At 40.4% G+C, this 25,640-nt stretch overlaps 1 protein-coding gene and 1 long non-coding RNA gene across 3 annotated transcripts in view; one reads left to right on the forward strand and one right to left on the reverse strand.

Moving 5' to 3' along the window:
- Positions 1 to 25,640, reverse strand: part of ksr2 (kinase suppressor of ras 2) — a 402,678-nt gene that overhangs the window by 264,766 nt on the left and 112,272 nt on the right. The window contains exon 3 of the mRNA XM_069933137.1: positions 22,004 to 22,154. Coding sequence (XP_069789238.1) covers positions 22,004 to 22,154 — 151 coding nt within the window. The remainder of the gene's footprint in view (positions 1 to 22,003; positions 22,155 to 25,640) is intronic.
- On the forward strand, positions 670 to 24,759 carry LOC138761274 (uncharacterized). Of its 2 annotated transcripts, none has more exons than XR_011356232.1 (5): positions 670 to 746; positions 13,474 to 13,590; positions 15,231 to 15,399; positions 19,450 to 19,523; positions 24,674 to 24,759. It is a non-coding gene; the product is annotated as an uncharacterized lncRNA (long non-coding RNA). The 2 variants fall into 2 exon arrangements; XR_011356231.1 differs by lacking the exon at positions 24,674 to 24,759 and adding an exon at positions 21,209 to 21,420.

Raw genomic sequence — 25,640 nt, forward strand, 5'->3', positions numbered from 1 at the left:
GTTGCCCCCTGCAGTAGGCCAGTGTTGCCATGTCCCCATGTCTCTCTCACCCAAGTATAATTTAATCTCCTTTGGGACATACCTTTTAATTTCCTCTATTAATATTAATTCTCTCAATCTGTCAAAATCATTATTTATTCCTTTTGAGGCGCACCAATGGTCAAAACATACAGATTTCTTCAGAGCAAAATCCATATAAGATTGATTTCATGTTTTCACCAAACTCCTAAATTTTTGTCTATATGCTTCTGGAACCAACTCATAAGCTTTCAATGCTGCTTGTTTAACAGTATCATAATTTGCCACTTGCTCTGCAGTGTGCAACTTGTGCCTTTTCTTTGGAGCATTAGAGACCACTTTTTTTGGCCATCTTGAGCTCTCAACAACCTTTTCAAAAAGTTGAAAATATATATCTGTATCTCCCTCATCAAAAGAAGGAACTAGATTTACCTCTCTACTAGCCAAAAAACCTCTCCCCAGGAGTTACAGCCTCAATCTCCTTCTCTCCATCTCCATTTTGAACTTCTCTATTTGAAACTATCTGTCTTTTTCAATTTCCTCGTTCCATCTTTCAGCTACCTCTAACTCATGTTTCCTCCGTCTTCTTCTGTCGGTGTTGCTGAAGGCCTCCGTTGTTCGCGTGTGCGTGCCGCGTCACTTCCAGTTTCCTCTTCTTCAACACCATCTTTCTGTCGCTGCGGGAGAGCAATAACAAGAGAGCGCTAGCTCCCTGCTTCTCTCCAGTGGTAGGCCCCTTTTCTCTCCTTGTTTTCTGATTGTGACAGGTTCTAGGTATAAGACAGCAGCAGTTTTTTTCTTTTTTTTGGAAAGTGTTTAGTAGTGTAGTGTGGATGTTTAAATGTAAGTTAAACAACTTCTAATCACTTAAAACATAACTTAGTTGTGGTGATACAACCACCAGACTGTCTGTGACTGTCTGTATTCCTATCTGCCTACTGCAGGGGGAAACCCACTGTACCTGCAGGGAGGTAACTTGGGAGGCTGGCTCCACCTACTCCCTGCCAATCACTGGCTCCTTATAAAGGCTCACGCTGGCCCTTGTGTAGGCAGTAGGGATATTGAACCTTGTGTGCAAATTTTAAGCCTTCGTAGTATGAGCTTGTTTGATCACACTGCAGCGCATCACAATTTAATTAGCTTCAATTTAAAAGAAAGATGGAGAGGTTTCTCAGCATAGAAAAGTTGGATATCGATCCACAGCGCATGAAAGCTTGAGATCTGGAAGCATGCGATCGGGGGTGGGGGGGGGGGCGGGCGGCAATCATCCGCACTCTGGCTGAGGTCGTCAATTCAGACTCATGGTGCTGCGCACAAAACTGTCCCATTCGCATTCCAGGTGATCCATTACTATACCAAGTACAAACTAGCGATGGTCATCCTGGAAAACATCGCTGTCAACAGGAAGGTAATAAAATGCCTATATGATAGCAGTAGTACTGGGAGCTTTGTACACCTGCACGTGGTCTGTATGCTGGTGCTCAAAGTACAACTGTGAACTTTTCCATTGCTTTTCCGTCGCAGGACCACTCCATCACAGCACTGGGGTCCTATAAATTTAACTGTGGGAGGGGAAATGTACAAAGAGTTCAGGCTCTTGGTCATGACAAAGCTCTGTGCCCCGTTTATCCTGGGACTAGATTTCCAGTGCATCTCCACAGTGTCACTCTAGCTTTCGGTGGCCCACTCCCACCACTCACCGTCCACAACGCCAAACCTAGCGACTGCCCCGCCCCACCTGCGGACAGTCCACCCTCCCTCTTCAACCACCTGACACCAGACTGCAAGCCCATGGCATCCAAGAGCAGGTGTTACTGTGGGGCCGACAGGACCTTCGTCAAGGCCGAGGTGCAACGGCTTCTGGCGGAAAACGTAATAGAGACGAGCACTAGCCCATGGCGAGACCAGGTCCTGGTGGTCAAAGGGGGCAGTAAATCGAGGATAGTCATTGACTATAGTCAGACCATCAACCAGTACACCCAGCTGGTTGCCTACCCACTACCTCGTATTGCCAACATGGTCAACGAGATAGCCCAGTACAGGGTTTTCTCCACCACTGACCTAAAGTAGGCAGGCCTTACAGCAGCTCCTCATCCATGCCCGGGATAAGCCCTTTGAGGCTGATGGGCACCTTTACCAGTTCCGCTGGATCCTTTTTGGGGTCACAAATGGAGTCTCTGTGTTCCAGAGGGATTGTATGGTAGACTGACATTATCTGCGGCCACGACCAACAGGACCACGATGCTAACCTGGAGAAGTTCCTCTGGATGGCAGAGGTATTAAACTTCACCTACAACAGGGAGAAGTGTGTGTTCAGCACCACACGCCTCACCATCCTTGGGTGCATCGTGGAACATAGTGCCATCGGTCCCAACCCCAAACGGATGCGCCCTCTAATGCAACTTCCCGTTCCCTCCTGTGCAGGTGCCTAGGACTGTTTTCTTACTATTCCCAGTGGATCACCCCGGTTCTCAGATAAGGTTCGCCCACTGGTGCAAGCCACCACCTTTCCCCTCCCCGCCGAGGTGCAAGCGGCATTCGCCTGCATCAGAAAGGATATCACCGTTTGGCCGATATTCCTGTCTAACGATGCTTTTGGAATTTCCTCAGCTCCGGATGTGTTCCACGGGACATTGGAGCACATCATCGAAGGCATAAATGGGGTACGTGTGTACGCAGATGGCATTATCCTCTGGGATCCACACAAGAACAACACAATGAGAGGCCCATCAAGGTGCTACATCATCTCCAGAAGTATGGATTAAAGTTAAACAGAGCAAAATGTCAGTTTGGTGTGAAGGACAGCACCTTTCGGGGAGATAAACCGTCGGAGGCAGGTGTGGAGCCAGACAAGAGCAAGGTGAAAGCAATTTTAGAGATGTCCAGACCCACTTACAAAAAAAGGCATTTGGAGAGTGATGGGAATGATCAATTTCATTGGTAAGTTCATACAAACCTGTCTTCCAAAGCAATGTACCTGAGGAACTTTTTACAGGACAAATGTGAGTTGAAGTGGACAGACAACCACGAGGAAGAGTGGGGATGACTGAAGACCGTCCTAACTACTGAACCAGCACTTTTGATATTCTTTGATGCTGTGTATTGAATGCAGAGTGTTCTGTGCTATCCTCATGCAGTTTTATTTGCCAGAACCCCTGAGATGCATCCAATTTAGTGAAAAACTTTGCACCGGCCATCTCACTTGTAACTTCATCCCTGGTTGGAATCTGATAATGTTCCCTCTTTATATTGGCATTCACGTCTTTTGGATTCATGCACACGCGTAGGTCACCGTTCTTTTTGACACACACCATTGAATTTGCCCATTCTGTGGGCTCCTCCACTTTGTTTATGATCCCTAGTGCCGTCAATTGGTCGAGTTCCTGCTTGAACTTGTCTTTTAGTGGGGCTGGAACCCACCTCAGCCCATACACTGCTGGCTGTGCGTTCTCCTTTAATTGCATTTTATAGGTGAATGGTAGAATCCAAACCCCTCGAAGATGTTGGGAAATTGCTCCAGTATTTCATCTATACTTTTTTTTTGAAAATTTTATTTATTAATCATGGTAAGTCATACAATAAAAAAACAAGTAAAAGAAAAAAAAGAAAGGATATCACCAATGCTACAATGCATGCTGTGGAGGAAAACACCCCATTCCTGGTGGAGTGCGATGCCTTTGACTTTGCCCTTGCTGCCACCCTCAACTATGAAGCAGACCCGTGGCATTTTTCACCCAAACCCTCCATGGCTCAGAGCTTGGGCACTCTTCCATCGAAAAGGAGGACCAGGCAATAGTGGAAGTGGTCCACCACTGGCTCCACTACCTGGCAGGCAGGAAGTTCACCCTTCTCAAAGACTAGTGTGCGGTGGCTTTCATGTTCAGCACCACCCACAGAGGCAAGATCAAAAACGACAAGATATTGCGCTGGAGAGTCGAGCTGGCCACGTTCAGCTATGACATTCAGTATAGGCCGGGGAAGCTCAATGACTCCCCTCATGCCCTGTCCCAGACCTGTGCCAGTGCACAGTCTGAACAACTTTAGGCACTGCACGACACTCTTTGGCACCCGGGAGTCATGCGGCTGTACCATTTTGTGAAATCCCGAAATCTCCCCTTCACTGTCCAGGCTGCGGGCTGCTGGACACTGGCTCATGGGAAACAGGCATTATAACTGGGATTCCAGAGGATGCTGAGGGCAAGAAGGGCTCCTGAAGGACCTCGGCTCTGAAGGCTTCCTGATCGTGGGTTCGGACCTGGAGCTCAGACAGCCAATGGTTTGAACGGGAGTCTGTGCATCTGCAGAAGCTGCAGGAACACTGAAGGTGAATCCACGGTCACTCAGTGTCTTTGAAGGGACACTCTTGCCTCTCTTTCTTTTATTGTTAGGTTCGCCAGACAATGCTCATCTTTGTTTGCCTCACAACAGACAGAAGTTGAAGTGTTTCATGTATAATACATTTTTATGTATTATTATATGACAATAAAAGGAACTTTGAAACTTTTCAACTGGGGGCTGAACCCACAACATGTAGAGCTTGTCATGTACGATACTTTTTATAACAATTTTATTACAACTCCAAATAACAAGTACCATTGTGGATAGCTATCGGAAATACAAGTTGAAATTGAAAAATCTTTTAGTTTGAACCAGGTTATGTATCACATAACCCCTCTCCCACCTGCCCTCATCACACATGCAAGCTCTGCAGTTGTGCTTTCTGTGGCTGGTGGACTCCCAATGACCTTGAGATCTTGGTTCCAAAACGAATCCATAACTGGAAACCAGGCCTCGTTCAAAGATACAGAGTTAGTCGGCTTCGAGACTTGATGGGATAAGGAATGTCCCTAAACTCCATGGTGAGATCAGTCAAATATTGCACATCTGACCTCCAGCACGTTCTGCACTCCTGCCACGTGCAGAATTCTGAAATGCACTGACAGACAGACTGGAATTAGCCAATGATTCTCCATGGAATAGCCATCAAGCTGACAGCACTGTTCAGATCATTAAATGTTCCCCCTCCAAGACTCATTCAGGGCATGTGATGGTGACTTCAGCTCTTGTAAATAAAATGATACAAAAACTTTAAATGAATTAAAAAAAAACACACAAATAATGATAAATATGATTTATTGTAATCATTTGATTTTTAATGAAGGGACTGATGTTATCATCCTCCTTCCCTGGTTAAGGCCTTAGTCACATACACAGAAAGATTCCACATTGATCTTATTTAAGGTGCTAGAAGTGAAACAGTTCTATCAGGAGATCTCAAGGGTGGAACCAAATTGCATCAGAGAACAGCATTCTCCACTTAAGACCCACTGCAAATTTCTAGCAACCAAAATTTCATTGTAAAAGAATCACTTCATTAAATCTATTCTCACATCTTAATTGTTGAAATCACAAAAAAAATGTACAAGTGTTTGACTTACAAATGAAAAGCCCTTTATTGTTTTATCATTGAGGTTTCCTGCATATGAAATGCAAAAGTGGCACAGCTGCCTTGCAAAAGTTAGCAAGTGACATTTAAGTAAGCTCAATAACCAGGTGCTCTCAAGCTTGGCATTCAACCAACTTGTTTATACTCAATCAGACAGAGATTTATTTCATGTGACCTTGCGTGCAATTCCCAACTGTCACTTATTTATCTGTCCACCCACTTCTGTTACATGATACAATTCAAGTTTCCTGCAATTCCAGCTCTGGCCTAATCCCCAGTAAACGTTAAATGTAAAACTTGTGCCCACACCTCCCTCCTCACTTCCATTCAGTGCCCCAAACAGTCCTTCTAAGTGAAGTAATTCCTGACTTGTGAATCTGTGGGGGTCATCTACTGACCTAGTGCTCCCATTGCGGCCTTCTCATCCTTGGAGAGACTGGATGCAGACTGGGAGATTATTTCACTGGCATTCTCAGTGGAGATGGGGATCTCCCAGTGATGAACCATTTCATTCCGCACCCCACTCCCGCACCAGCATGTCTGTCCATGGCCTCATACACTGCCAAACCAGGGCCACATGCAAATTGGAGGAGCAAAGATTACTATTTGAATGGCAATAGATTAAGAGATGGGGAAGTGCAGAGAGACCTAGGGGTACTTGTACACCAGTCTCTGAAGGCGAGCATGCAGGTACAGCAGGCGATTAAAAAGGCAAATGGTATGTTGGCCTTCATATCAAGAGGGTTTGAGTATAGGAACAAGGATACCTTACTGCAGCTGCACAGGGCCTTGGTAAGACCACACCTGGAGTATTGTGTGCAATTTTGGTCACCTTATCTAAGGAAGGATGTTCTTGCAATGGAGGGAGTGCAGAGGCGATTCACCAGGCTGATACCTGGAATGGCAGGAATGACTTATGAGGAAAGATTGCGCAAATTGGGATTGTACTCGCTGGAGTTTAGAAGATTGAGAGGGGATCTCATAGAGACATAAAATTCTGGCAGGACTGGACAGAATGGATGCAGATGGGATGTTTCCAATGATGGGAAAATCCAGAACCCGGGGCCATGGTTTGAGGATAATAGGCAAACCATTTAGGACCGAGATGAGGAGGAATTTCTTTACCCAGAGGGTGGTGAATCTGTGGAATTCATTGCCACAGAGGGCAGTAGAGGCAGGTTCATGAAATCTAATTAAGAGGGAATTAGATCTCCAACCAGATGGCATTAACATCGACTTCTCCAGTTTCCATTAGGCCACTCCTGTCTCCCTCTCTTCCCCATGCCTCTGTTTCGTCCAGCTCTCCACCTCTTTCCCTCTCCATTTAGAGCTATCCCCTCCCCCTATCGGTTTTTTATTTAGTACCCTCCCATGTATCTATGTCTATGACCTCTTGCCTGTGGGCCGTGCTTCCTTAATGCCCCTCACCCCCACCATACTATTCAGGTGCCTGTCTGCCTTTTGCTCATCCCTTGATAAAGGTCTCAGGCCCATAGTTATGTACATTTATCTTTGCTGCATAAAGAGCGTGATGTGACTTGCTGAGTTTCTCCAGAATTTTTGTGCTATCACATGAATCACATGAAAAACGGACACAGGCAGTCAACCATTGAAGCCCAAATCATATCCATTGCAGTTTTACAATAGAAAGTAGGAATTTTTTGATCAGATTTCTATTACAAAGTTTGAAATAGGTTTTGCAGGATCTGTTTAAGCAGACAATATCTGAAGGGGCAATCAAATCTCCTTCCTGATTTCAACCATTCACATAAAGAGACCAAGAGAATTCATGTTTCTGATGATTGAATTATTATGTTTCACAGAAAATTAGCTTTGGTCATGTTATCCATTTTCTGCGAAGGATTTTCTGTCAATATTTGTGTAAGACCTATAATGAAGACAATGAAAGATATGCCTTCCACTGGGGCTGAAAACAACTCTCTCCCAATGGCACAATCAGAAAGAACGGCAGATGGTTATGGACTTTCCCATCAAAACAGCTGTGGACGAGTGTGTCCCCACCAAGGGTTTTTCCTAACCAGAAGCCCTGAATGAACAATTTAATCCTGCATCTGCTGAGAGCCCAGATCACAGGCATTTAAGTATTGAACACTACACCAGGAGCAGGTTCAACCTACAGAATGCGATTCCAGATGAGAATGGAAAAAAAACAAAGGATACCCGACTACTGTGGCAGGGCCTAAATGACACAAACTGCTACAAAATCAAATCCGGTGCAATAGGAGACACCCAGATGAGCTTCCACACCTAATTTGACCACTAGAAAAAGGAAGTATAAGAAGATGACCTGCAGGCTACCTTCAGGAGAGCGAACCCAACCAAGCATCTGGTCCAGATGGATTACTCCATACTGAAAACCTGTGCTGACCAACTGGCCAATGTTTTCACTCTGACAGGGCGTGGTACCCATCAGTTTCAGAGGCCTCAAATGTACCAGTGCCCAAGAAAAATGTGATAATCTGCCTAACTGACCACTCTCATCTCAGTGAGGAAATGTTTGGAATGGCTGGTATTAAAGCATATCAACTCCTGTCTGAGCGCCCACATGGATTCATTCCAATTTGCCTATCGCAGCAACAGGATTATGGCAGATGCCATCTCACTGGCTCTACTCAAAACTCTGGAACACCTGGACAGCAAAGATGCACACATCAAGATGGTCTCTACTGACTACGGTTCAGCATTCAACGCCATCATCCCCTCAAAAGTGATCAGCAAACTTGAAGATCTGGGCCTCAATGCCCCACTGTGTAAATGGATCCTGAATTTCCTCATCTCTAGACCCCAATCAGTGTGGATTGCCAGGAACATCTCCTCCACAATCTCCATCAACACTGCAGCATCACAAGACTGTGTACTTAGCCCTTTGCTCTTCTCACTTCAGCCCTTGACTGTGTGGCTTGATACGACAACAACACCGTCTACAAATTTGCTGTCACTACCACAGTAGTGGGTTGTATCAAAAGGGGCAATAGGTTAGCACACAGAAGGGAGATTGAAAACGTGGCTGAATGGTGCACTAACAATAACCTCTCACTCCATGTCACTAAAACCAAGGAGCTGATTGTAGACTTTAAGAAGGGAAAACTAGATAGTGATCATAGGGACCATTGGGGATCAGTGGTGGAGAGGGTGAGCGAATTTAAATTTCTGAGAATCACTATCTCAGAGGACCTTTCCTGGACCCAACATACTGATGTCATTGTGAAGAAAGCACATCAGTGCCTCTACTTCCTCAGGAGTGTGCGGAGGTTCAGTAGGTCATTGGAAACCTTGGCAAACTTCTACAGATGTGTTGTGGAAAGTGTGCTGATCGACTGCATCACAGCCTGTTATGAGGACACCAATAACTCTGAGTGGAAACCCCTGCAAAAGGTGGTGGACGCAGCCCAGTGCATCACAGGCAAAACCCTCGCCACCATAGAGAATATCTATTTTGAACACTGCTATCGCAGAGCAGCTGCAATCATCAAGGATCCACAACACCCAGAACATCCTGTTCTTCTGCTGCCATCAGGAAAGACATTTCAGTGCCACAAGACCCATATCACCAGGTTCCATCATCAAACACAATCAGAGACTCATTTAAGAACTCTTATTTTGCAGATTATTTATTACTGAATATTTTTTCTGTATTTACACAGTCAGTTTGTTTATATTTCTTTCTTTGTTACATTTCTCTCGTTTGAAAATGTTTCTTTTTCCTTGAGTACAGTTTACACTACTGATAAGTAGAAATTCCGCCTGGCCCTCAGGAAAAAAAAGAATCTCAGAGAATCTCAGGATCAAGGGCTCAGTAGTGGAAAAAGTCAAGAACTTCAAATTCTTGGGATCTGTCCTGGAGACTCCATGTTGATGCAATCACAAAGAAGGTTTGCCAGCAGCTATACTTTGTGAAGTGTCTGAGGAGATTCGGTATGTCACCAAAGACTCTTGTAAACTTTTACAGGCGTACTGTGGAGAGCTTTCTGGCTTGTTGCATCACTGCTTGGTATGGAAGTGCCAATTCTCAGGACAAGAATAAATTCCAGAGTGTTGTTAACTCGGCCTGCGACATCACAGGGCACCAGACCTCACTCCATCGAGGACATCTACATGAAGCAGTGTCTTGAAAATGCAGCCTCTATCGTCAAAGACCCCCACCACCCAAGCCATGCCCTCTTCACTCTGCTACCATCGGGAAAAAGGTACAGGAGCCTAAAGACGAGCACTCAACGGCACAAGAACAACTTCTTCCCCGCTGCCATCAGATTCCTGAATAATCAATTAAGCAAAGTCACTGCCTTATTTTTCATGCACTGTTATATTTATTTTTATATAAGATGGTTAGAATATGAATGCTTGCTCTGTGATGCTGCTGTGCACACCGAATGTCATGACTTGTTCATGACAATAAAATTCAGGTTTTGATTCTGTATGTGATGTCCTGTGTTTACTCTGACAATAAATTTGAACTTGGTTTTATCTTCTCATTGCTGTCAGTATTTATTCCTCAAATTTACTATCCATGAAAACAGGTTCATTTTTCATTTCTCGGGGAATTGAATACAAAATGAATAGGCTATGCTTTAGTGAAGCATGGCTTTATCTAGAGAACTTCTACAGATGTGTTAGTCTCTTCATTTAAGAAAGGATGCTAATGTGTCAGAAGCACTTCAAACAAGATTTGCTGGATCTATTTGGAATGGGTACGAGGAAAGATGGGACAGACTATACATATATCTGCTGGAGTTTAGAAGAGTGGCAGGTAATTAAATAGAAACATAAAATTCGAAAGGGTCGTGACAAGGTGGATGTGGAAAGGATGTTTCCATTTGTGGCAGATGTTAAAACTATGATTCACTATTTAAAAGCTGAAATATGCTCTCTCCGAGGGTTGAGAATCAATGCGACTTTGTTCCTGGAAAGCTGCTTTGATAGCAAAGAAAAAAGACAAGTCACTTTGCAAAGATCCCAGCGCAGAGTACAAGTCAAAAATTCCTTTAGCGTCTGCCTACATGTTGTAAAGTCCTTCGAAATTACTTTTGGAAACAGCGTGAGTTTTTGAAATATTACTTGGATAATCTGTGTTTCACTTAAAGAGCCTATTAAGTTAACTGAAGAAAGTCGAAGCATCACATTGGTTCAGGACGGCTTGGTTTACAGAGATTGGATAAAGCTGCACAAGTTGATGCCCAAGATCTGAATTAAACATGCACATCTGGAGAGGCAATAAGAACTTTCAACATTTGCATGATAATTAGCAGTTAAGTAAGTTAAAAGCAATAAGTTTCTTGATGCTACATCACTAATATCACATAATAGCGTATTTATTTAGTGTCACTGACTACATTTCACAAGTTGGTTGGACCATGAAGTCATTGATATTAAAGTGAATGATGAAAGAACTGTGCAACTCTGAGCCAGTTCCATTACAAAGTGCAGCCACATAACTTAAAATGTGCATTAGCAATAGCTTCAGGTACTTGTATGGCATCTGTCAGGCATTACTGGAATATATGCTAATTTTATATTGGAAGATAGAACAATTGGAGTAGGACAGTGCAATACTCCTGGCTTTTCCTAAATCTGTCATGGAGTCTGGATGCCACTGGAAGGCCAAAACTTATCATCCAATTGTAAGTGTCTCTTGAACTGGATGGCTTGCTCATTTATTTACAAATGAAGTCAAGAATCAACCACATTGTTGTGCAGTCTGAGACATGTAAACCCGTCCAGGTAAGATTGGCAGATATCCTAATCTCAAAGATATTACTAATCAAGTGTGTGCTTATGTTAATCCATTAATGTCATTGCAACTGTTAATGAAACTAGCTTTTTTTGTCTTTAAATCCTGATTTATTTAATTATTTGAATTTATATTCCCAAGTTTATATGGAGGGATATATACTTCCATCTCCAAATCAATGGTCTACATTTCTAGATTCAAGTCACTAATGCCACAGGGCTATTCCATTGGGAGCAGAGGTTCACACTAACAGGATGAAATGTTCTCTTTTTATGTGTGACAAGAGTATATAGATGTTTTTGGGAGTAAAATTGGAAAAGATTTGTTAGAGTAGGTCACATACAAACACTTTAAAACAGATCTTATTTAAAATACTGGAGCTCTGCCCCATGCGAGACGAGCCTTTGCAAGAGCTTTGGAGAGTGCCAAAGAGACTTCACTAATGGATTGTTGTTTACAAAAAGGCAACAGATGAAAGATCTTGATGGAGCCGCAGATTGTTCTTGTCTGGAGCTGTTCTAAGAGGGTCATGTGGTTTTGCAAGCAGAGAGATCAAACACCCTTTCTCTCTCAGAGAGAGAGAGAGAGAGAGAGAGAGAGAGAGACACACACACACACACACACACACACACACACAGATTACTTCTACAGTGTTACAGCCATCAACAGCAGCTGAGAATGGAACAGGATAAGCTGGCAAGCTTGTGGAAAACCCCATGTGGAAGATGGGTTGTAAGTGCTTGATTCGGCCTGGTCAAAGCCTTTGTGGTTCATGAAAGAGGAGAGGACTGGCTGTCTAATATTTCACTTGGAATAAGGGAAACAAAAAGGCACTCTGTGGTGACCTGAAAGAAAGAGGTCATCATCTGGAGAACCCTGAAGGGGGCAAGTTTCATCAGCAGGACACTGAAGTGGCTGGGTGTCCATCGTGCAACAAATCTCTCTCTGAAAACCAACAAGAACCTTCCTGAGCTGTAACCATTTACCTTTCAAGCACCAAAGCCTGGTGAACTTCATAAATGTTAAATTCTGTTCACAGTATAAGAATTGCCTGCAACCAGTGAACTTGGAGGAATGAGAAGTGAGATTGGACTGTGAACCAAATAACTTTTCTGAACTTAAACACCCACATTACATACATGTGCACTTAGAATTAGAAGGGGGTTAAGTTAGGTTAAGTCAGTCAATAGTGATAAGTTAAATTTGATTCTATTTTCATGTTTAAAGATAATTAAAAGCAACTTTTGTTTAAGTAACCATTTGTCTTGGTGAATATCTATTGCTGTTGGGTTTTGGAGTCCTCTGGGCTCGTAACATATGGAAGGAATAAAGTTCCAATTTCATCAACCAAAAGGCTATTATGAATTACAAATTTAACACTGCACTTAAATATTATTTCCAAAATACAAGGCTGTCTGTTGATGTAGTAAACCACTGTTATGTTATGATTGGCTGTTGCGGCTGGACCAATCCTACCCATAGCCCTTTGCATGCTCCCCATTTCACTCCACCTTGATCAGCCAATGAGGTTGACAGCGGTTCCAGTCTATAGTTAATAAAAGCCTATTATTTTCACAACTCCCATCTTTTGTGATTATTGATGGTGCATCAATAGGTTTGAAAATTGTACTATTTATTCATTGCGGTGCATGTTACATTAACTCAAGGCATATTTTTTGAGATTCTAAAGAGTGCTTTACTTTAATACATCTTAACACCCCACCCCCCACCCCCTCCAATTCAAGAAATAGACTGCATTCACATAGAATGAAAACAAATAATGATGAAAACACCCAGCAAAGTCTGATATTTTCTGTGGAAAAGAAATTAGTTTAACCCTTGAACTCAGACCTGAGGAGTTTCCCATTACTGTTTTCCAGAACCATTTTCCAGTTTCCATTAAACCCCCTCCCCTGAGTCTCTCTCTTGGCCTCTCCCTCTGTCTCCTTTCTTTCTTTCAGCTCCCCACCCCTTTTATTCTCCATTCAGGGAGCTACCCCTTTCCCCCATCACCTCAGCTTTTTTTATCTTCTACCCACCAGCCCTCCCCCCCTCCCACTTTTTATTGGTGTCTTCCTGCTCAAACCTTGACGAAGGGCTCAAGCCCAAAACAATGGTGATCCTTTCCTTCCTACAGATGCTGAAAAACCGACTGAATTTCTCCAACATTTTTGTGTGTTATGCTGGAATCACAGCATCTGCAGGCTTTCCTGCTTAACACCTGAGACATTATGCCATTTTTCTTTCTACACATGCTAAGGACAAACAAAACTTGTGACCTCATCAATGGACCTATGAAACCTTGATTGAGGGCAACAGCTAAATTTGGAGCAACATCAAGTCCACCAGCTCTCTGCTAACCAACAAAGTATGTCAAGTGAGTAATGTGTTTTTTCCACAAGTGCAAAGAAATGTCATTGCTGAGGAAGGATGGATGTCATTACTGAGGTGGCTGGTTGATGCCATCTACTGGAGCTGCCTTCAGTTGCCATCATGCAATATTTGCCTTCACGATAAAACCATATTTTATCAGCTGGAAGCATTTTTCCCTACAGCTTACGGGGGTGTCAAAACTATTTTTAAAATATTCAAAATGCTCAAACAATATTCAACACCTCCTCATATCTACTGTTACACCATGGCCCAAACAAACACAAAGTCACTGTTTCCCACATTGTTATAGATGTCTTAGCATCAGGAGATCTCTGGTCCATAGCCTTCAATCTCAGAGTGCCCCAACCCCACACTTTCTGCTTCAATCTCCTCCCTAGAATCCAACAGGATTCCACCAGTGAGACCATTGCTTCCACCAGCTCTTTCCCGACAGAACTTCTACCTTCGTACCTTGACTCTGTCCTTTCTCACCTTGTTCATTTCCTTCTGACCTATGTCTGGGACCTCTTCTGACAATTTATGATTCTTGGCCCCCACTGTTTAATCTGTACCATTTATATCCTTATATCCTTTCCTCCTATGGATAGTGAGAGACCTGCTACGTTCTTCCAGCATTTCTGTGTTTTCACCATGGATGTTCAGTCTCTGTACACCTCCATCGTCCATCTGGAAGATCTAAAAGCCCTCAGCTTCTTCCTGGAACATCATCTGCCTGCCAGACCTCATAACACCTATCATTTCACTTCCCCCCCTCACCACCATCCAGAAACTATCCAGATGAGCCAGAGCTTACCTGCATCCCATCTAACCTGGTCTACTGTATCAATACCTGCAGCATGGCCTCCTCTAAACTGGTGAAGTGTAGGCCACATGAATGTTTAGCAGAACACCTGCACTCTATCTGCATTAGCCACCCCAGCTTTGATCTGCATGGCATTTTAACTCCGCTTCCCTTTCCCACACTGACCTCTCCATCAAGCTCGGTTGCTCTGCCACAAAAGGAGCTCTGCTCAGATTGCACAGACAACTAACACAATGTTAAAGGTAGCAGAGAGCCTTTTGCTTCAGATCAGTCAGCGGCTCAGCTTTGTGGTTCCAGTGTTGAAACAAAGGTTGAGTAGGCTGGAGGCAAGCAGTTTGGCACACCATCTACCCACTTTGTTCAGCAGTTACCATGCTAGGCAGGTAAGAAACAGTGATGTCCCCATTCATGAGGATCCTGGGTCATCTGCCTGTCTCTCAGTTGGCATCGTCACGCACATCCCAGAGCCAATCATCCCTGACCGATCTTTCAATCAGCCCTGGGCACCAGTATGTGTCAACTCATCTCAGCCAAGACCTTCTTGTGAGTCATCAAGGACATCTGGCAGCAAGCTTTTGGCAACCAGATTGCAGCCACAGAGGGCAAGGGTTCCTGCCATACCAGGCCACAATATCGGAAGATTGTGAAATGGGAAAGTCAACAGGCCATTAAAGTTCAATCCAAATCTAATTATTTTGTATATTTTGTATTATTTGATTATTTTTATAACTAATTCTGTGCATGCTAATGCTGTTCAAATGTGTCTTTGTTTTGGTCAAATGATATTCCTCTTTGCAGAGATAAATAATGCTATATTGCAGGTGTTGTCATTGCGATGGGTACCAGCTACTACTCAGCTGGAAAGATTTATCATAAAATACCTCTGTGCTATTACCATTTATGAATTCAGCAAAAATACTGGAAAAGCACATCCACCTGCTGTTGTCTTTGCAAGTGGTCTGAGCAATCTGCCTGTTCAGGTTTTCTGAGGTCAGTATTATCTATTGAAATATGTTCCCCGATGTACTTTCTTTTTTCTTATTCAATATTTTTTATTGAAATTCCACATGTACTGAAGTGGATTATAACTTTGAACTCTAATTTATGTCTGTTAGGATAGAAATGGCATTATGCAAATGGGGGCAGCATTAGGCTTGCTTCTTATGTTGGAAAAAAATCAAATGCACTAATGTGAATAGTGTATAATGGTGTACAAAAATGCCTACACTGATAATACAATGGGGAGATTTCACAAGGATATAATTCCCACAGTGATCTTCAATGATATTTGCACGCAAACAGCATTCTTACATGAGCGGTAATTAAACAGTGGATGAGACTTCATGTATGGAATTAGCAAATAGAGTATGGTTCAAGATTGTCAATGGATCAAGGTTTAGATACCCTGAAAGCAATTGAAGTTAAAGGATGTTTAAAGCAGAGATTAGACAAGCATGTAGCAAAAACATAATAGTTTTACCGGAGGATTTTAACTTTCATATCGATTGAGACAAGCAAATTAGTTAGAAGTTTGGTCAATTTTTTTGTGTGTTTGGAGGGATATTTAATTCAATAGGCTGAAATGCTGGAGGAACTCAGCTGGTATTTTCAGCATCCATAGGAGACAAAGATATATTGCTGATATTTCCGGCCTTGAGCCCTTCTGCAAGGAAAAAAAAAATTAGAAATGGTAGAAGCCGGATACATCAGAAAGTCTCAGAATTCAAACAATGGGGAAAGAATCCAGACCAACAAAAGGGGTTAATTGGATGTGATAAGGGTCTAGGTGAGAATTTATCATGTCTGGGTGGAAGGAGACAGGGAAAGGAGTGTGTTTACTACAATCATAGCATGTACAGCCTCCCAGGTTTCACTTCTAAGTCAATGGATCCTGCCATCACAAGGAGAAACTGAAAACAGCTACTATGTAGCATCCGACAATAATTGTTGAAAACCTTGCTCCCATAATTTCTTAGTTTTGTCCAGGGAATTACCACTAGACAACCATAATGACTCAAAGAACTGATATCAACTTTTTATGATTTTATTCTAGATCTTGAGGGAGTCTGAATACCAAGATCCTAATCTGCAAATACCTTAAAAAAATTATGTTTAGATAGCTTAAACTAAGAAGATAATTGTTCAAAAGAAGCCAAATTTTGGTCAATAAAAAGATCAAAATCTTGTACCTCAGGTTAAAAAAAAAGAATTAGCTAAAAGGGGACTGGCGAGTAGAAATCTATGGTGTCCAAAATGTTTTCTAAAATGAAACCAAATTCTCAACATATGATTAACAACAAAATTATCAGTTAATTTACATGGTAATGATGCTCCAACTTTCGAAATAAGACAAACTTCTTAGTAGATTCAATTTCTAGATTAATCCAACTTGCAGTATCTTGTGACAATGAATTGAAAAAGTAATGTATTTAATATTAGCTGCGCAATAATAAAATCTCAGATGAGGCAATGCCAAACCCCATCTCTTTTTTGGCTTTTGAAGAAAAATTTTATAAAGTTTGGAATGTTTATTTTTCCAAACCAAAGAAAATTGAATCAAGCAAATCTAAAAAAGAAAGTTTTGGGAACAAATACAGGTACAGCTTAAAAAACAGATACGAACTTAGGTAGGATATTCATCTTAATGGCATTAATGCATCCAATTAAGGACATTAAGTGAGGTGATCATTGAGCTAAGGACTTCTTGACATGGTTCATTAAGGTGAGAGAGTTCTCCTTAAACAAATTATTGAAGTTCTTGGTAACAGTAACACCTAAATAATTAAACTGATTGTTAGCAATTTTGAAAGGATCAGCAAGGTCCAGAGAGCTGGAAAGTTCAAAATATCTCACTTTTCTTGAGATTTAATTTATATCCTGAGAAATTAGTGAATTAGTGATAAAATAGTGGAATTGAACAATCAGGGTCAGATATATACAATAGAAGGTCATCTGCATAAAGTGAGTCGTTATGAGCATTCTCACCTCTTATAATTCCAGAAATATCATCAGATTGCTGAAAGGCCACAGCTAATGGTTCTAATGCCATATTAAATAATAATGGGCTTAAAGTGCAACCTTGTCTACTTCCACGGTGAAGCTTGAATGGTTTGATTTTATTGAATTGGTAAAAATTGAATCAATATGAGATAAATATATTAATTTAATCCAATTAATAAATTTAGGACTAAAGTTAAATTTCAGACACTAGAATCTGTAGCACAAAACAATCTGCTGGAGAAACTCAACAGGTTCAGCGGCATCCGTAAGTGTGGAAGAGTGGGTGACATTTCAGGTCTGAACCCTTCAGCAAAATCCATTTCATTGTACCTGTCAATGAGTCTAAGCTATGCTTCCTCCCCATCTTTGTTACTCCAAATCCTAAAAGAGTCTGACCAGGCCTTCAGATTTAAGGAAGTCCTAGAAGGTAGCTTTTCCTACACCTAACAGTTCATTTAATTCATTGGAGACTAGAGAACAATAGTAATGAAGAGTATAGAATTAAGCAGGTCCATGGAAAGCTGGAGGGACCAGGAACCTCTTGTGGAGAGAAATGGTCAGACAATGTTTCGGGTCAGGACCTTTGATCTCTCCATGGATACTACCCTGTCCCTCTGATTCCTTCCAATTTCTCATTGTCTGCTCATAGATTCTAGTATCTGCAGTTCTTGTGTTTCCCTACGTCTCTGGGCAATTGGTTTCCACCAAATTAAGTTTTCTTTGATTGAGAATAAAAATATATTTCCAAATATAGATTTTTTAAAAACAAAGCATTACAAATGAATGAGACATGTCAATTGAATCATGTCAGTCAAAGAGAATGATAAAACAAGTAGGAGAATAGTTGCAGACAAAAGTTGAGAGTTGTGAAGAAGGAAAGTTTCCCATGATGGCATTTCTAATTTTGGGCAAAGACATTTTGGCCCAGTGGAGATATTCAATCATAGAGAAAGATACAGATTTGGAAGGCAGCAGCAAATTCAAGGACTGCGTAAAGGACCAGAGGATTGGATGCACAACAATAATTTGTGTTATCAAGATCAGTAGTTCCCAAAATGATTGGGTTTTAAATGTAATTTAATAGTTTGAATTATATTCAACAATGTGTGGTCATGTGAATCAAGGTTAAACAGTTTTCCTAGAGACTCGATGGCTTTTCTGCCCAAATTCAGTGGATGAACAGGTGCATTCCCATCAAAAACAACTTACTCTCAAAATACAAAACCAGAAGAGTAATGTTGAACTAAGGCAATGTTTTAGACTGCAGGTGAGGTATTGCATCCAGAAGCTCTTATGATTAGATAAAAAAATGGAAAGAAACCCTTCAATTAAATTATACCTGTACAATTAAACTTCAACAGACTAGTTAATATGTACAGTATCTATTTAAATCTCATCAGTAACTCTGACTGCTTTCCAAAAGAAAGAGAGAACAATTATTCACAGATTAGAACAATTGCACCTCCAAAAATTATTTATTAATAGGAACAAAAAACCTTAAATGGTGGAAATTCCAAACAAAGATAGAAACTGGCAGCACCCTTCATCAGAAGAGTTATTGACTTGAAACACTGACTCTGTCTTTCTCCCTTCATTTTTGTTGCTTCTAGCACTTTCTGTTTCTGTTAAGGGATTGCAATGGAGATCCAACAACTGGCCTCAGTAGATTGTAGAAGTTAGCCAAGGTCCTTACCTGACTGCTATCCAAATATTACTTTGATTGGAAAGTTTCCAAATGTAAAAAAAAATTAGGTTCTTATGTTCAAGGGTTTGCATACACATTGCCATTCTAAGGTAAGCTTGGAGAGACCAGAAACCTTCCAAGGAGCAGGCAAAAGCTTTTACAATTTTTTCAGTATGTATACAGACCATGGTCCCTCTTGACCTTGAGGTCAGAAAGTTACCACAGTGATCATTGCATTGTGGCATCTAGGCATTCATAGCAATATCACTTTTTGATTTTTTAATGTCAGCTTTCCTCTATCACTGTGATACAGATTTCATCAAATGTTGAACAGTTCACTTTTTTTTTAATGACAGCTATGGTTCCACAACTGTTCGTGCTGCTGCCTCAGAGAGACACAAATTGCATGAAGACCTTGGGTGCTGTTCAGGTAAAGTCTGCATGTGGTTTTTTTCCAGGTGCTCTGGTTTCTTCCGCATTGCAAATACATGCTGGTATGCTATTTGACTAGTGAAAAATCCTTTGAGTTGGTAAGTGGCAAAAGAATCAAAAGGGAAAGTTGGTAGACAAGTCAAAGGGAATATGTTGTACAGTTACAGGGGAATTGAAATGATGGAGATTGTTCTTGTTCTGACTGGAACCCGCGTATATTTGATGGGTCAAATAACCTCTGTCCATGTTCAAATATGTTTGTGATATCTCTTCTTTATCATAAATTGAGCAATTTATCTGGCTTCAAGTCAGTCATTATTTTTGATCTGGTCCGAATTCAGCAATTTGATGCTTTTTCACTTTACTGTAAAACTCGTTGGAACAAATCCAAAGTCTGGTTTGGATTATTTAAAGTTGAGCCTGCTTGACTTGGCCCATGGAATCATATTCAGATTAGTCCCCTTTAATTATTCCTTTGATCTCCCTCAGTACCCCATAACTGTACCACATCCAATTATGGTCCCAAGCCTTTGTATAGTTCCCCCCCCCCCCTTTATTTAAGAAAGAAAGAAAAAAAATCAAGTTAGTTGTAAATTTCCTACACATGTACTGTGTGGAACTCTGCCCAAAAAATACCTAAATAGCTGAGCTGAAGTGAATTAATACCACCTTGTATCGCAAGTTCCCTGAATCACTTGATCTGAACTTTTCAAATCCAACTGTCTGAGTCACCTGACTCCAATCACCAGGAGCAGCCTTCAGATAAAATGCATGTTGAAGTCTGCTACATCCTAAACACAATCATAGCTCAATCTGAAACCAATCCTGACCCCACATCTGATTGTAACACAATATCCTGACTCAATACTCAATTTTCCTGACCCCACTCATATTTAATAGAAGGCGTCAATGAGCCCTCCCCTAATTCTTTCATTGGATTACTTTCTTCCTCTGTTTTAATTCATAAAAATGTTTCTGGGTCCCTCTGTTCATTGCTTAGCGTACTAAGACTCAAGAAATAACTCAAAACAGCAGAGAAGGCAATGGGAAATTCTACATTTTCAAACTTATTTTATGCTTCTCAATATGTCACTTGTCACATTTGCTCAAGACAGCTTACTTGTCTCAAATCAGTTATGGCTTCTAGGAAATCCAGTCAATGAAATGTCATCTGTGACATCAATACAATGTAAAGTGTCATTGTTCTCTGGAAGCTTTACACAAACAGAAAATAGAAAAAAGGCATTCTTGCCTGAGTGCCCTGAGAGTCATGACATCTATCACACTATATGAAGCAAGGAGATCAAAGTGAAACTGATACTCAATCTTTCTTATGACATATTATTTAGCAGTAAAGCCAAAGCAAGTGCCTTTGCAATACAAAATTCGCATCCTGGTATGAAAGTTGGCATTTCCCAGGAATAATGATTTGGGTATTTCAGCTTGTTTTCTGCAGATTTGTTTAAGGTTATAGCAAAAACATGTGTGACTATTGCACGGTAATTTCTTATTAATATTTATCAATTGTTTTAAATTACATTTAATTACAGTTAAAATACTGAATGGAATTAGAATGTGAAAGATGACAATTAGTTATTAATACTGACAACATATTTAATCAAGTAGTAATTACAGCATCATAAATAATATTAGCAAGGTCATTTCTTACTATTCTGTGCTCAGGTGATATCCCTGCATCAATGCCACCAAACAGCACCAAGGTGGGCTCGTTTTGAACATAAACGCAGTAGAACATTTGAATAAAAGAGATGCATTTCTGTAATGCTTTTTGTGACTTCAGAATGACTTTTATGGCAGTCAACAAGGTTCTTTTGAAGTGTTATCATACTTCAAGAACTTACAATAAATGATTTGTGCATAGTAAAGTAACACAAATAAAAGTAGGAAGGAGACCATATAATCTGCTTCACTGATATTGAGTAGTGTTGGGGAAGGGGGTAGAATTAGCCTGAAAATCAGAGAGAACTCACCTTTAAGGTCATATCATAACATCATGAGAGGACAGGGAAACATTTGATTTATCTCCTTGCCAAAAACGTAGGATCCCCGAGAATGCAGCATTTTCTCAATAGTGCAGTATAATTGGCCATCAGATAACTTTCAGGAACATTAAATTCCAGAGTGAACTTTCTCTTCCAAGTCCAGGAACATCAATGCTAATCAGAGTGATCCAACTGCTAGATTTTTTTTGCTAATATCTAACTTTCTAGTTAAGAAAAAAATCACTTGGTTCAGTAATGCAAGAAAGAGTTCTTTTACTCACTATACTAGAAAGTTGAATCAATGTAATATTTAATCCTCTGTGCAACACAAGGGTTTTCAGAACTTGAATCTCTTGCAAAATCTAGGTATTTTCAACATGTTTAATCATACCCCTCCATAAATCTTTGTCCGCGAAGCCAAGCCAAAGAAAGAATCTGGATATATTGTAGCCAAAAGACAACATGGTTTGCTCACCTGATTTGTAAACACTTCGTAGACAGGACAATGAAGCATTTAATCTGGCACATTCCTCACTGTTTGTCCCATATTTCTTTACCGTTTCACACACTTCTTCATCAGTCATCTCCAAAAGGGCTTCAAGAGTCAGCTGATCAGGAGCTATGTCCTAAGGATTTTAACAGAAAGATTAAATCATAAAATTCAATTTGATTCACAATGGCACAAATAATTAAACATCGATTACAAAATGAAGACCATTTATTCAGCCTTATTTTATCCACCAGCTGAGCAGTAGTCATAATACAATGCTCCAATTATTTTTTCCCCTCACTCACCCATTTTCTAAAAGAATAAACAATCAATAACATTTGAAGGTGCAAGCGATTAGGAATACAGCTCTAATTAATTACATTTTTTGAATGTTATTCTGAAATCTGAGCCACAGTTGCATGATGTGATTGATCGTAACGTTGCATCGCCTACTTAAGCTATGGCAGATACTTGGTACAATGGTTAAAGGAAAGCAGAGAATACGTTTTTCTTGATCATTGCATGTGCTTTATTTCCTTGGTTACTGATTAACACAAGCAAAAGCAATGGATTTCATCATGATGGGAACACATTGGTGAGGAACACTAAATTGGTCCACTTCTTGACATCTAAAGGAAACAAATCAAAATCTTCTGCATTGTAATATAACATCAAAGTAACATCTAATCATATTATGGATGGAGAACAGAGTTAGATCTGGAAGTAGTGAAGGGGGTGGAATTTGGATGAAGAACATGTAATGGTCTCACTTGAGACCAAAGATCAGAACTGGATGGAGAGCAGAAGAAGGGGTCCGATGGAAAGTGGGTGTTGAACTGGATGAAGTGCAAAAGGAGGCATTGGATAATGGGCAGGAAGAGATGGGATTGGATGCGCATGGGTGAGACTGGATGGAGTTCACAGCGTGCAAGGATAGTGACTGCATGGAAAGCTGGAGATGGGATTGGATGGGCAGCTGGTGCATAGACAGAAAAAAGCACTTGAGTGCGATAGGATGGTTAGCTGGGGCAGGTGTGGTGGATCTAAAAGAAGAATTGTATGGAGATGAGACAGAGGTGTTGATGGTGAAAAGGGATGGGACAGCACTGGGTGCAGAGCTAGATTGAATGGATACCTTTCAAAGTGTGAGCCAGCTATCTCAGCAATCATTGTTCAAGTGACATTCCACCAACAAATGCTAGACATAAACCTGGGAGCTTTATAATGCCCTCCACTAATTAGCCGACTGTAAAACAAAGATCCATAAATGTCCACTATATTTAAGCTATTTTCCAATCCAAAGTATTGCCCACAGTCACTATCTGCTTTTGAAATCCTCAACCACACCTCAATCACCTCCAAAGTCATCTTTTCAGAGGTTTATTTCTCAAATTCCAAGCACTGTAAATTACACATTAAGATCTCTCCTACCTATATCTTCTATGTTACATTCTTCCTTGAAGACCTGCTTTGATCCAAACTGAGTGTACGTAGATTGTTGTTAATTCCCCTCTTTTTACATCAATTTTGGTGGCTCTATCTTTAGTTGGATCTCACTTTAAAATTCTCTTGCTCGGCTTATTTAACACACTTCTTAAATAGTAAATGCAAGTTATTTATTTTTTTATTAAGCCCCTGAAAAAGTCAAAATTTACTTCCTGGCAAAATGTCATTATCATGGGTTAATCTTTTAGTCTTGAAGGTAAAGGGAATATTTTGATTGATGTATTTGAAATGTTTTTAGGATTTGATAAAGTGACATCATTTTCTTTGATATGGCATTCGAAAATATGGGAATTTAATTTTAATATAATTTGGGAGAGAGGTCAGGAAGTATTTTACAGCGTAAACAGTTGTGAAAATGTGTGATTCTCTCCCCACCAGGGCGTGCACACTAGAATTAGCACAGCTTTAATTATTGGGTTGTCAGGACTTCTGTTAGCTAATGGTATCATTAGACACATGTAGCTCAGGAGGGAAGCAGAACTGAAGTTCAGATTAGTATTAACCAAACTGAAGAGCAGAAAATGCTCAAGGGTCTAAATAGTCTATTCCTGTTCATTTATCCAAACTTACTGAAATCTTTTTCTTGTTCAATATTTTTATTAACATTGAAATTTCACATCCAAAAATACTGAGTGCATGTTAAATTTCAAAAAGATACATTACATTTAAATCATATCATTTCATCCAAGGTACTCCATATTGTAATCCAACAGATTATATTGTATTGACATTATATTATTTTATTATAAAGAAAGGGAAATTGAAACCCACTACCAAAACAGAAGCTGTTTGTCCAAAAAAGAGACAGAATTCTCAAGAGTGATAAATTACCTCATTAGTCAACATATCTACCTTCATAACAAATCAAAGGTCATAAAATTAATTCAAAAAGAGTCCCCAGTGTTTGAAAATGTACATTCAAATTGGAAATTGAGTATCTAATCTTCTCTAAGTTTAAACATGACATTACACAGCATGATTAGGTGGGGTAACGTCCCTCCATTTGAGCAAAACCACCTGCCTAATCACAAGACAAATATCTGACATGTTGATCAGATATCATTAACATTATGTCACTCTCCAACATAACCAAATAAGGCTGTTAATGGATTTGGTTTAAAATTAACTATAGACTATTTTAAATTGCAGGAGAGAGTGGCGGGCACATAAAGAAGAGATATTAACCAATTTGAAAATTACAAAGTTTCTTCAAGAATTAAAAGCTGTAAGTCCTGTGCCCAGGCTTTTTTTAAAATTTTATCTGAGAGAGCCTCCTTTGTTCCCTAATATAGTTTTACAAATAAAATAGTTTAAAAAAATAATCAGAATGGCTAGAAATTGAGGTAAACAGGAAATTCTGCAGATGCTGTGATTGTTGTGCTATACTGTACACACAACTTCTGGAGATAATCAACGGGTTACACAGTGTCAGGCATACCTTGATTAAGGCCCGAAATATTGGTTATATCCCTTCACTTTTTATAAATGCTGCATGATCAGCTGAGTTTTTCCATCACTTTTGTGTATTGTACTAAAATGGAGGACCATGAAACTAGCTTTGAATTGTGCAGTGTGCCAGTGGTGTAATTTTATCGATTCTCCACCAACAATGTTCCTTCAAACATAAATGAAATTCCCAAGAAAATTTTTTCACTGAATTTATGGAAGCAAAGTATAGAAGCAACAGATCTGCTAAATTCTGTGAAACCTTCAGAACCTATGGGACGTTCCAAGTGCAATATATGTATGTAGCTTTTGGTTTAATATTGCCCTCTGCTGGATAATGTATTATATACACATTTCAGATAAAGAAGCTCTGGCTGAATTACAAAATATGTAAATATGATGACTTTATCTCTGCTAATCTGTCTATGATGAGGGGTTCATAGTTTTTCACTTCTGGTTTGGTATGGATAGGTAAAATATAGAGATGATGTCACTAAAGTATGAAGGCCTGAGAAGAAGTTACATAAATTTCTCTGCCAATATCTTTCATTGTGTTCAGTATCCTTCATAGTGATGGAGGTGAGGAAATAAATTTTTTGAAGGAGCTTCCTGAAGCAATATTATATACCCAAGGTGCTCAAGGTATTGACTGCAATAGATCTTCCATACA

This window comes from Narcine bancroftii, chromosome 4, assembly GCF_036971445.1.
Source record: "Narcine bancroftii isolate sNarBan1 chromosome 4, sNarBan1.hap1, whole genome shotgun sequence".
NCBI lineage: Eukaryota > Metazoa > Chordata > Chondrichthyes > Torpediniformes > Narcinidae > Narcine > Narcine bancroftii.